The sequence below is a fragment of the Callionymus lyra genome, chromosome 13, assembly GCF_982586985.1.
Source record: "Callionymus lyra chromosome 13, fCalLyr1.hap1.1, whole genome shotgun sequence".
NCBI lineage: Eukaryota > Metazoa > Chordata > Actinopteri > Syngnathiformes > Callionymidae > Callionymus > Callionymus lyra.
Genome location: NC_141830.1, coordinates 15602241 through 15615777, shown reverse-complemented (window position 1 = coordinate 15615777; position 13537 = coordinate 15602241). Strand labels below are relative to the sequence as shown.

Here is a 13537-nt window from a genome sequence, read left to right as displayed (position 1 = left end):
ATAATGCACATAACAGCAAGATTATCTTAATCAATACAACAAAGCCCGATTCTTTATATAATTAAATCTGAAATAAATCGAAATATGTTCATGCAATTATTTAATTAAGGGGGTTCCACTACCCAACTACTATTTTATATATATAAAAGGGAATAATTATTAACAATTCTATATGAAATTTCTCGTTTGAATTAATTAAAAATGACTCGTAAAGATGATTTTTTAGATAAAGTAAAGGTCATTTTGCTCAGGCTAGTATGCAAATAAATTGGAGAACCATAATACTAGTTTATATATCAAATTAAAGTCTTGACTTTATTTGCTGAGCCGTCGTGATGACATAAATAGTCTTGAATGACCAGGGATTCAAAGATTTGTCTGTTTAGCGAAAAGATCTCATTTTTCTCTACTGTGTGTGTATCTGCATTCCCTCATGGTATTCAAAGAGCGGCGTGTGTGCGTGGTGGAGAATAATAAACACACTCTCCATCTGACTTTGAATACCCATTACAGGTGTCTGTCTAGAGTGCATACAAAGAGTCATGCACAAGAGTGCTGTTTACGTCGTCTGTGCTCAAGCGTCGAGAAAAACTATCGCCACTTGACTTTGAGTTCCTCCATTTTTCTTTCACCGAGGGAATGCAGCGCCAGAAACTACTTGTTGGAATGGCGAGAGTTGCATGTGTGTCGACCTGTCTTTACACTGAGAGAAAGGATGAAAGAAAGTCACGTCGCAGTCGTCGCCCACACTTGAAAGATGACGTCATAGACAGATGAACTAAAAATGGATTATAGACAGTGGAAGACTTATACTTCCTTCACAATATTGACTCCTTCTGCTACACTTTGGCAGACATTGACGTTCTTGTGTTTGTGGCGACACGGCGCACTGCTTTCTTTCTTCCCATCGGGAGCCTTTTCTCCGCTGCATGGGTCCTGCATTGTTTACTCTCAGACCTGAACATGTCGAGACTGAACCTGTGATGTTTCCCCGTGGTGTCTTTTATCACTTTTCCCAGGACCGAGCACGACCTGCCAGGATGACTCCTGTGCCAACATGGGTGTCTGTATCCAGCAGTGGGAGAATTTCACCTGCGACTGCGCCATGACGTCTTACACCGGGACTCACTGCAACGATCGTGAGTACAGTTTTTATTCACCGTCCTTCGGCTCGATGGCTTTGGGCAGGAAGCCTGAGTCCTGACCCTTGTCTTCTTTGTCATTGTGCGGTTTGTGTTGAAGCACAGCAACACGTCTGTGGTCAGTTATTTAATCAATACTTTCTTTAACAAATCCTGGTTTGTGGGGGCGGATACCAAATCACAAAGACATAGTCTCTCCAGCATGTCTCAGGTCTCTGATGGGGCCCCCGACCCAGATCAACAGGGTCCCATCCAAGAAAGATTTTTAAGCCACCTTTAATGGTTTCTCTTGACTGAGTGGGTCCTACTTTGAGTCTCTCCCGCTTGACTCCTTATTCATCCAATTTATTTAGCTTTTTATCCAATTTATTTAATATATTTTACATATTTAACCAGCTCATACTAGGCATGAGCTGGTTAAATATGTATATCCCACACATATACCATGTATAGCATGAAAACATACGATGATACTGTATATAAATATATTATTTTAGCTGGGGGAATGGCATAGATACTAGCAAAAAAGTACTGATGGTTGGATGAATCTTCATGAAGCAGAGTCCACTAGAAGTCACTCTCCACAGAATTGTATATTTAATACATTGCCTCACATCATGTTTAAACTAAGGGTGCTAAACATTATTACACTGATGGGTTTCAATAGGCCCCTGCTTTAAAAACAGAATTCTAGAGCTTCATGTTTTTTTTTATACATATAATTATGTTGTTGTATAAGGGATATACATTTGGTACATTTTAGTCAGTTGCAGTATAAATAACACTGTAAGAGTAGTATTTATATTAAAAGAGCCAACTGGACCTACAAGGAAATGTTCTGTTTTATTTAATTCATTCATGTCTTTGCAAAATGCATTTTGCTTTACAATGACCAAGTTTATTTATACTTGGTTTTCCTTATCCCAGATCTCATTGATAAATAATGCAGAAAAACAAAACCTCTAAACTCTGAAGCTTCATGAAACTGTCATTTTTTTATAGGTCAGTATTCGGAGCCGTTTATTTAAAAAGGATTTGATGTTTCAATAGCTGTTCAGATCAATATATTATAGAGGAGAGAGTGACATCTAGTGGGCTCTGAAAAAAGTGATTCATGAAGCTTCATCAACACTATAAGGGGCGAATATTATAACCATCCTGCGAAGTGAAACAACGTATTTGTTTGTGTTTTCCTGCCGTGACAAATGAGTCAAACACAAGCTTAGACTCGAGTGTCCTTGAACACAAACGCTAGTGTTGTTGTTGTAGTCTTTACAAAAACGCTTTGCTTTGTATACTTCTGCCTCTAATCTGCAAGCACTTTCTTAGCACAGCTTCCTGTGTGTACCACCATGAGCATCTTTCTCCAAAGACTTTCCATTTTCCTCCTTTTCCTTTGTCAAGATTTGTGTGCACGTGTTAAAAGAAGCCGAAAGCTCCATGTTTTCTTTAACAGAGGCAAATTGAGATCCAGGCTCTTGTTGTTGCCGTTTTCTGCTGCACTGAAGGATATCAGTGAAACCATTTTCTCGCCACTCTCAGGCTCTCCATTGTAAAAACTGACTGTTGATGTGCGAGATATCGACTTCTACCTCGATCGCTCTCTTCCCGATTGCGATCATAGAAGTGTGTGTCTTGCGAGTGTGTGTCAAATCCCCATGACAACTTAGGACTTCCCTTCAGTGATCTCGGCTGGCGGTCTTCATTTAGTGGTTAATAGAGGGGGGCAATAGCTGCTGGGCCGGACTAATGAGGTGGTGGAGGCTGTTAAAAAAAAGCTGCTCCGAGAGCGCTGACATCCCATAATCACCCAGACCTTTCTCATACTGTTGCGCAGGAATCCATTTTTTTTGTAGAAAATTTCGACTCTCAGTCCTTCTCGTCTCGTCCGGTTAAAGATCACCTGATGCAACCCTCAGGCTGAAGACTCCACTTCAGTCCAGTGAAAGGAGGTGTGTGTTTATGGGTTTATTAGTGAACAGATGTTGTCATTAATTCACCTTCCTGCGCTGCCAGCCAAGACTAAAAGGTAGGTCGCATCGATTGAGTATCGACACTGATATATTTCCTTCTCAGGAGCCAAAGAGCTGAGTGTGTAACATGTTTTTCATCGTGATGTCAAGCAGATAAACTACTTTGCGCGGCTGCTTTTTTAAAAGACAAATACTCACCGAAGGTCCCCAAGAAAGTAGCGACCCTTCAAATGAGCCGTTTCAGTTTTATTATGATATTTCTCAAGATTTAACTACCCTAGAAAACGCCCAGATATATGGCACAGTATAAAGTAGAATCGGGTTGCTCTTACTCAACCCCCCACTAGGTGGCACTCGTCCTCTGGCCCAGGACTCTGGGAGAAAATGAGATACAATCCCTCGAGCATGAAATCAGCTTTCTTGTTATTTTCCTCCACTGCTTTGCTTGTGTCTGTACTTCGCCCCGAACATTCTGACAAGCACATTTCAGTGGATCATAGAAAGAAAATATCATGAGTCCACTCAGCAATGTACAATAAGTTAAACACCCTCCTCTCTGTTTAGTTACAGCACAAAAATTAAATGTCAAACCACACCAACGCAAAATTGAGAATACGAGATTTGTCTTTTTCACTCCAGCATTTTTTGCTTCAGATATATCCTGCAATTAGTTGTTTTTTTTCCAAGAGCCGAGGGAAGCAGTCGCATGAATCAGATGTCAAGGTGAGGCATGCTGTCTTTTCAACACATTGAACAGTAACAATAAATAAATAAATAAAACTGTCCACTGTAACATTGAGCAATGAAAAAAAACTACCTTGGGTAGATAGAGACAGTTTTAAGTCTGCAAATAACAGCAGATGGAAAATTACAAGCTCAATAACACACTGATGGGCTGTCCACGTAGCTTACACTGGTTATTGTGGGGGCAGCAGCCGGACCAAAGAGGCCCAAATTTTCCTTTACCAGGACAAAACAAAAGCATCTCTCTCTGAATCTACCCTTAGAGAAGAACCATCATGCCGCCATATTTTGTTCAAAGGGCACCAAATATAAGTAATGGTCTGATAAAGCTTCATGAAGTAGTGTCATTATTTTCAGACTCCACCAGAGGGCGGTCTCTGCACTATTTTCCTTTTGTTTTGAACTGTTCTAATGGAACATCACTACATTTTTAAACTGATGGCGCCACCCACTGGCCTTCATGAAGCTTCATCAGCAGATCGCTACTAAATATGGATAAGAACTAGTAAAAGAGTTATTTTATAAGATCAATTTACATGAACATGAACTTTGAAATCAAAACACAAAATAAATGTTTGACTCTGTGTTACATTCACTTCCTGATATGTATTTTGAGCAAATTAAATCAGGAGTGCAGCCCTGCCTCTGTTAACAAGCTGCGTCTGATGCACTGCGTCATGCTTTGTTCACGCGTGTTCCCTTCGTGCGCTTGTAAGGCTGCTCAGAGCGAGCGTTTCGCTGTAAGAGATTTCTAATTAGTGATGTCAGAGAGGAGCTTCTCCCGCTGATAGCTCGCAGCTAATAGCAGTAATTGTCTGCCCTCCCCGACTCCGTCTCCGTCCATCGCTCCGATGAAGAAACTTAGGTAAAGTGTGAGCATTTCTGCCAGAGCAGCCTCTCGCCGTTTCCAAATCCGTGTGGATTGTTAGCGTCAAAGCTCGGTGCCCTTCCCTACACTTTTGCAGCCTACAGGCTCTCCGCGGCTGACAGAAAGATTACATTTTTCATCTGGAACTGTATCTAGCAAGTAAGAAGTTGAATTTAAAGAAACGATACGTAAGGTTTGAACAGTGTTTTTTTTTGGGAGGGCTCAGAAATGTGTACCGCAATGCTGCTAAATCTCTTGTGCCGTTGCCAAATCCCACATGTACATTTGATTACAAAAAACATTAAAGACAAATGTTTAAATAATTTTCTAGTTTAAATTTAACTGGATTCTTCAGTCTCAAATCTCAGTACTTTATATGAAAACACTGAATCTGACCCACTGCTTTAAAGCAGTTTGTTGGTCAGGAGAAGGTAGCTTTATAAAAAAAAAAAATTAGGATGAACATGCAATAAATGAACTCCAACACCATGAAGGAAATTAAAGATGATGATAAAGATATCACAAGATACTTCAAGGCCAGTGCATGACCTTCATGATGTTTTATCAGTATTTGGCACATTTTCTGGAAAAAGAACGATTCAACATCTTAAATCCATGAACTCCACACAATGTTTTTTTTAACTAGGAAGAACTCTCTTATATGATCCTTGAACCAATGTCTTTATGTTAAAAATAACATTTTTGCCTTCCCTTTATTGTAGGACCATCTGTTTCTCTTGGATAATAATCTCCGTTTCTTATGGCCTCCTGGCTTCAGGATAAATGACGATGTAATTCCTTCTATAGATCAGTGTCCCGTACTACAGTGGAGACCGTTCTTCCACGTACAGAGCAATTATGAAACTTACATAATAGAATAATCCGGGCAAAGGTCAGTGCTCTGCACTCAGAGGCATGACAAACAAACAGAATAGGCACACCGAGACTGAAGAATGGCACCAGAAAACCATTTGTCAGTTTGATGCTGACTGCAGTAGTAATTGCTTTGATAGATTTGGTGATGGATTCGTCGGTCGGTGCAGTGATCCCACCAACACTTTTGCTCCTGCTTAACCCTGCGTCGTTAATTTACTTTCAGAGACGTGGTCAGCGGGTCGGACCTACATCTAGCTAACCGCTTACCTAAAGAGCTACTGCTTAGCTTCCCTCGCTGGTCAAAGGGAAAATACTCATGACGTCCGCCCTCCAGTCATTCGTCCTTTTCGATGTAGGAAAGATGCCCATGACTGGGCTCTTGTCATAATGTACATTAAATCAAAAATTTAGATATATTTTTAAAAAGATAAAAACTGTTGTAGAAAAAAAGAATCCCACTGCTGGTTCCAATGAGGTAGTATCCACTGTCACCTGCTCATGAATACTGGAGGAGGTTTTATTGAGCGTTGAATAATTTAAGATGCTGTCTATGTAAATGGGAATAAGTAGTTCTAGCTGGCTGAAACTGGACTGAAGGTGTTTGTTGGGTTAAGTGTGTAATTCTGTAGTTTTTTCCCTCATCGATTTATTCCTTTATATCTCTGCAGCATCTTTGAAAGTGCTCATTTATTTCGCATCAACCTCCGTAAACACTACCCACTTTGTGAACTTTTACTGAAAGACAGTTTAAAAAAAAACAGTTAATGATGAATAATGTTAATAAACAATCTTTGATCTTTGTAAATACCAACTCTGTTCAAAGACCTCTCTCATCTCAGTCCATGTCCAGTACCTGTACCATGGGTACTCGGGTAAATGGGTACTACTTGCCTAGAATAGTAATAAAAACAAGTTCGGCAATACATTAAAATTACTTTTGCAACATGTTCCAATGAGTTTGGCAATTCGAATGATTTCCATATGGCTTCGAAGAACCATTCAAAATAGTTTGCTTCCAACAAAATCTAAGGACATCTTTCTGTATAAGACAAGTAGCATCTTTCTAATGTCTTCTCTAATTCCGCTTAAATAAAAACGATTGGGTCTGTGGGAGAGTTGTCATTAAAGGCTGTGCCTTTAAACTCCAATCAAAGTAAAGATTTTGGACAAACCTGGTTTTTAGTTTGATTGTGGACATGTATAACAGTAGATTTTTTTCCAAAGTAACACTTTTTCATATTCTTGTTGATACATTTTTATATATTTTTTTCCAGCAACTGCTTTTTTGTCAGTCCACAAAGAAAAACATGCACCTTGTTCCATATTTTGGAAAGTGACGTTGACAAAAATAAGCTTGCTCTCATTGGATAGAATGGGCAAACATTTTGGCAAATAATTCCCACTACAGGTCAAGCTTATAACCTCAGCATTAATGCAATTTTGTGTGGATGGAATTTTAAATATGTAAACATTTATTTGTTAACATTACTTTTAATTACAACCTTGTCTATGTATGTGTTTACAAGGGGTGAAACTAAAGCTCTTTTTTGCATATTTCGTACCAAACCATAAATGTGCATAAAGTGATTTAGAAATTAGGATCATGTTCTTCTTGGTCGGTCTCTCAAATCCCATCTGCCTTCTCCTTGTACCTCATAATACGTGAGCTCATCTTAAAAAAAGGGTCTGGTGCTTTACTTGATTGAGGCCATTCCAAAATCCCTTTTATCATCAATCTTGCATATCAAAGTCTGCGTTTGTGGAAACATTGGTTATACCAGGATATGATTAATTTTCATACATGGAAGATAAAAAGGTAAAATGCTTACCTTCCAGCTTTTTTTTTTTCATCTAGCAGAAGAACATTTTCAAGCAAGGTTTGATGATGTATGCAAAAGTGCCTTTTGGCTAAAGAACACGTACAAGTGGAGCAAAAAAACTAAGAGAGTATTTTGCTAAAAATATCCCAGTTAAATCAGAAATGGGCCAAAACAGTTCTACAGAGAATGATTTGTCCTCAGGCTGAAACATATCCTAAAAGAGCGGCCGAAAGTATCTCACTTTCCCTTTTAAAGAGTCAAGGAGCCGATGTAGCCGACAGACTGGGGCCAGATCTCAAAATACGTGACACCGTTTGAGATCAGTGTTTTACTTTGAAGGCTTTGATACTCTAATGAAAGTAGCGACACTGCCTTGTATTATTTGTCCGCCATGTGGACTTTGCTGAGTAGATTATAAAGTTGTCCCTTGGAGGTTTATCGCTTCTCTCTGTTTGCCATCACCCCTGCAACATTGCTTCCTTCCGTAGAGCTCCATTAGAAACGTAAGTACCTAACCCGCGGGCATCCACACATACTGCTCTACTACTGGCTCATCCGGCTAATGATGCCTGGACCACGCTGCATCATCGAACTGTGATAAGAGTGGATGTCGCTTGTGTCAATCGATGCATCATCTCTCTGCTCTGAGCTTCACCATAATTGGATGTATTTGATGCTGCGCTGCCTAAATGCCCCAAAGCCTGACAGAAAAATAAAAGGCTAAAGATGGAGGAGTGGAGCGAGAAATTTAGTTCCTCATCCATCTCGGTAAAATGTTCTATATATTTGGACCATTTATTTTTTGTTTAAGTACTAATGCAGTCTCCTCAGATACTCCTCAATACTTACCACAAGTTATGTTATGCTGAGGTTACATAATTAATATTTACTTTTTTTTAAAACATGGTTTGAATATTATCCAAAATGATATAATCCAAATTGGATGTATAGATTTATACATTTACTTGATTTTAATTTATAGTTTATAGAGTTTTCTCTGGGTCAAGGTGACCCACACCTTGGGTTAAATAACACTATATTAAATAAAAATAAAAATGCATCCCAGCTAATGGGAAAAAATTGCTTTTAACATGCAGAAACCTTGAGTAGAACCAGACTTGGTGTGGACGGCCCCCTGCTGTGTCCGAGATACAGGGGGCTGGGATAGTGAGCGTGGCAACATGGTCCAGAGAGCTCCATGGAGAGGAATCTGGATCCGTTAACACTGTTATGAAGGAGATCCTCGATTACCTCAGGAGCTCCGGAGATGCTTTGAAATGTACAGAAGGATCTTCTGCTTCACTTGTTGCCCACTTACAGTACATCTATAAAGTTGCCCTCTGTTATAAAACATTCACTCAAAGGTCATACAAACAGACACATATTCATGTATAGACTGAAAAATGATTCATCCTCATAGTGGAAGTGATAAATAGGAGTTGGATGGTATTTTGACCTCGAGTATACATAAATGTTGAAGTCTTTTTTAAATTGTATCTGATCGTCTACAAAAAATATGCATTCAAACGGTATATCAAATATTACTTTTACCCTGTTCGCAAAGAAAATAAAGACATCACAAACCCTCCGAACTATAGGATTTGTTGGAGTAAGAACCATATAGAAAGGACGGGATAATGATTGAGTTGAGCATATATCACAGACAGTAATGATGATGGGGATCTATTTGTTTGGTTGGCAGCCAAGTGACCTTCAGGCAGTCGAAGCATTCCCAGGATCTCCTCTGCCGTTCCCTACTACCCGCGCATCAATCACAACATGTTTTTGACACGCTTTCCCATCGAGCAATCAATATCTTAACTATCAGAAAGGAGGGTTCTAAGCCGATACTCTCCCAGTTATTACGGTTTAAGCACATTGACAAGGTCATAGCACCTCACACAAAGTGATTTAGAAACCAGGATCATGTTCATTTTTCAGCAGTTTCATCTTCCGCATCATGTCATCTCTCAAAAGAGGCGGATATGTACCTTTTTTTTTTTTCACACACTCAAGTTTATGTGAATTTCTGGTTTCTGTCAGTAAAAAAAAAACACTGAATTATTTATTTTGGATGTGTTGAAAGACATTTCTTCGATACTTTAGATTCAAGTAGATTGAACATTGGTAAAATTAAAAGGCTTTTAATACAATATTATATACAGTATATATATGTTTATGACAACAAGCTCACTGGTGTTTTCAAACAGATGCTGAATTACATTTCATGCTCTATCTGAACTTGTGACTGTTCCCTTTTTTTACAGTTTGGCTGAGAGAGGGTTTAATTGATTATTGGATAAAAAAAAGTTCTGACTGTCAGGAAAGGGCAGTGTAGCTGTTGTGAACATGGATTCATTAAAAGCAACCTTTCATATCTGCTGCTCTAATTGAAATTGTGTTGTGTGTGATAATGTTTTTAATGAAGCTCACACAAATGCTCTCTGAACGTTTGCAGCAGGAATGAAAATATCAAAAAAGGCTTCTTGGCTGCTCATCTTGGATCATTTCCACAATCAGGATGATTAAGAAAACCATCCCTTCATTGAAGCAAAAAGTTACATGATCAATATTTTTGCTTTCTTTACTTTTGTTTGTGGCGCCCCCCAACCATAGTTTGCTCGAACAGATTCTCTCTTTGGGCAAATTTGTTAGGCTTCGACTAGTGATATGTGTTCATGTCCAGATTTCATTGGACAGACCATCTATTTGTTAGAAAATGAACACTGTCTTGCCCAAAGTTGTCGGTGTCCACTACCTCCTACCCTAAGCAACTGGGTTTGTCTTCAGCCCCACCATGACCCTTTGTGAAAATAAGCTTTGGACAATGAATGATTTTTTAAGCTCACATTCATCCAGGCGCGTGATGTCCAGAGAGTGGCGTATTATTTAACACTTTCTTGGTGCAGTTGAGAGAAGGCACAGACCAAATGTTCAGTGCTCAATAATTGTCTCTACATAATTATCATGTTGTCAGCCGTGACCAGCAGCTTGCCACTATACATTTTTACCATTTCAATTATCACAAATCCATTGGATACATTCATCCGAGTTGGCTGTTTAGTCAGTGTAACCTTTAATGTGCGAATGCTTGCCTGTAATCAATTGATAATGGTGTCAAACTATTTTGCTAAAGACATTGTAGGAGGAGTCATAATCTCACTCTTTCAGGATTAAAGTTACAAATACACATCTCTTTTTGAACCATAAGGTCACTTAAAATGACTTTCTTGTTTTAATATGACGCTATCTTTACATTTTTTATTTGATTTTATATGTATTTAACACAACTGCCTCAAGAATTTGAAAGTTAATTCAGATTATTCAAGGTAACACAGGGGCAAATTAGGACAACATTCTCTCCCAACTGAAGAAAAGGGAGAGAGGGATTAAAATACACAAAAGTGTGTCTGCATATATGTTTTTATTTTTTGGCTTCTACTTGGTTGCCTCACTGTCGTCACCACTGTGGGGAGATGAAAACCAAGGTCAAATGCATGATTGTAGCCGCAGACGTAATGCGTGTTGACGGCTTTCAATCTTGAGCCTGCTGACGAGTCATAAAACTGACACACACCTCCAAACACGCACCCGCATGTGAACTTTCATAACTTGGGACAGTGGTTTTAATGTCAGCCGGCTCCTTCGGCCTTACACAACTTGTCAGGCAAGAGAACACCGTTTCTCTACTCAATCATCCAGTTCACATCTTAGTTCAAATGTTTAAACAATAAGGGTTAATAACCCACGATTAAAATGAGTCACCCTCATGTTGACTAAGGGTTGGGATTATTTTCAGAGTAATCTGTTCATTTTTAGAGACAAATATCTATATCCATTTTAATGAATCGACTGGAGCTCAATTGTCGTCGTCTTCATCCAAAATGAGAAACTTTGAAAATGAGTGAATACCTCAATAGTGCTCGTCCATAATGTCCATCTTGTATTAAATCCTCAACATGAGGAATTGTTTCGAAAAATCTTAAATAATTCTGTATATTTTAAGTTTGTTTGAAGCTGAAGCTCCTAGTCTCTCAGCTCCAGTTTTATGTCTTTCCTCATCGAAACACATTGCAAGTGTCAGTTCGATAGATTTAGACTGATGGCTTAGAAGCGTCTGCTTAAAAACAAGCTTAAAGTATTGACTTGTTTCATTATTTTCCGAACAATTCCTCATGTCGAGGCTTTAATACAAGATGGACGTTACAGACGAGCACCGTGGATGTATTTGGATGTTTTTGTATTTTTAGAAGTCGCTACATTAGCAGGGATTTACATTTTTGCCTATAAGAACAATCACTTTAACTTACCAAAGAAAATCTGTCTCACGAATTGCATGCATAGCGTAAAGGTTTGTTGAGTTGGATTTCAGTGATAACAACTGCCTAGGTCTTTCCTTTTTACCTCTTTTTACATTTTGCCTTATAGATTTTTGTCATGAGCGTATTTCCAGTGTCTTATGCACGTAGACAGCTGTGCTCTCGGTTTTATTTCTAGCTATTTTCAAACCAAGTTCCCATCATTTCTCTCTCTATTTCCTCTGCCCCACTTCCTAAAATGCCTCTAAAGCACCGTGAATCCCTACCCTCGGATAAGAGCTGTTTGTTTACCTTCATCATGTCCCCCTACTTTCATGAATCAAACCCTCTTCTCACTGACGCGTCGGCCACAATAAACTTCTCCCGCGTTGGTGAAGTAATTCTTTTGAAAGGCTTCGCGTGCATATTAGAGGCTGCCCCGGAGGACCCGCTGGGATGTCATATGTGCCATGGTGACATGAGACAAGGAAAATCGGAGGCTGAGAGAGTTAGAAAAAAAAATGTTTCGTCTGTTTTCCTCTCGCACCTGAAAGTAAATATTTAATGGTGGATTTAATCATTCCTTATATAGTTTGTTGCACGGAAAATGATATTGTGATGCAATAATTTGAAGTCTATAGAAGGTACAGTCCAAAAAAGCTTTTGTGTGTGTGCCATTGTGCTACCATGGACTGACTTTTCTATGATGTTTGGCAATGTCTAAAGAGTCATTAAGAATGTAAGAGTGTGAAACATGTAGAGTGATTCAATGTTACTATGTTTAAAGGATGAACAACTCCATAACTCAATTCGTGCAAAGAATTCTTCACTGCTTTTTTCCCCTCTTGAAAGTCAAGGAAGCAAACTTTTGGTTCTAATAGTTATGAACAAGTTTTTTTGTCTTGACTGTTTCTCAGGTTAAGAATCTGACTGAACACTTTTACTGAAGCAAAGAATAGAAGTTAGATCTTGTTTAAAGTCGCACATTTTTACTTGCAAGAAGAAAGTGGAACAAAGAATTTACATGTCTGTCTGAATCCTTTCTGAATCACAAAGCTGTTAGGTTAGTGTTATATCTTCGTCCCATTTTCACAATCCGTCAATTAAAAGTTGCACACAGTACCGCCACATTACTTTCACGCACAAGCAGCAATAAGAAATACAATAGAGAAATAATAACATTAAATGTAAATTTGATCAACATACCTTAGGTCAGGGCTTTCTGGAAACTGTCCCCTATCACTGGACATCACTATGAACGCTTGTAGAGTGTTGCTTCTCTCATACACTTAAAGGGAAATAAACAGGTGGTGGAATATATTTAATATTTTTCTTGTGGAAAAATATTAAAGGTTTGGTAAAATAAATGACAGAAAAAAACATCTGGGCTGAAGTGTTCTGAAGTTTATAGTTTGATGGGTTAACATTTGTCCCATTCTAAAAACGTACCTAAGAGTGAGCAAAGCATTGATTTACAGTAAATTATGCTGAAAACTTTATAAAAAAAAAATGTCCAAACTAACATACTGTATAGTAATTCCAAATATTCAATCCCCCCTTACCTGCTCATTGTATTCCCAATGTGCCGGAGAATAATGGCGCCCTATGGTCCTCCATTCTTTGCCCAGCAAGTGGTTGACAGTGATGATGGTGTGTGTTCATCGTTATTACGAGCAGTTAAGAATGCACTGGATCTGTGTGTTTCAGTGAAAAGTGGCCCAAGGCTTCTGCCAGCCTATTATTGCTTGACTGTTTTGCGTGTGAGTGGAGCGTGTGTTCATGCCTTACTCATTGTTTTCTGCGTCGCAGGGACCCT

At 38.8% G+C, this 13537-nt stretch overlaps 1 protein-coding gene across 3 annotated transcripts in view; it reads left to right on the top strand.

Annotated features, from left to right (window-relative positions):
- Nucleotides 1-13537, top strand: part of nrxn3b (neurexin 3b) — a 252380-nt gene that overhangs the window by 110160 nt on the left and 128683 nt on the right. For all 3 annotated transcript variants that reach the window (XM_087806280.1, XM_087806279.1, XM_087806278.1), the window contains one exon: nt 1020-1139. In XM_087806280.1, coding sequence (XP_087662406.1) covers nt 1020-1139 — 120 coding nt within the window. The remainder of the gene's footprint in view (nt 1-1019; nt 1140-13537) is intronic.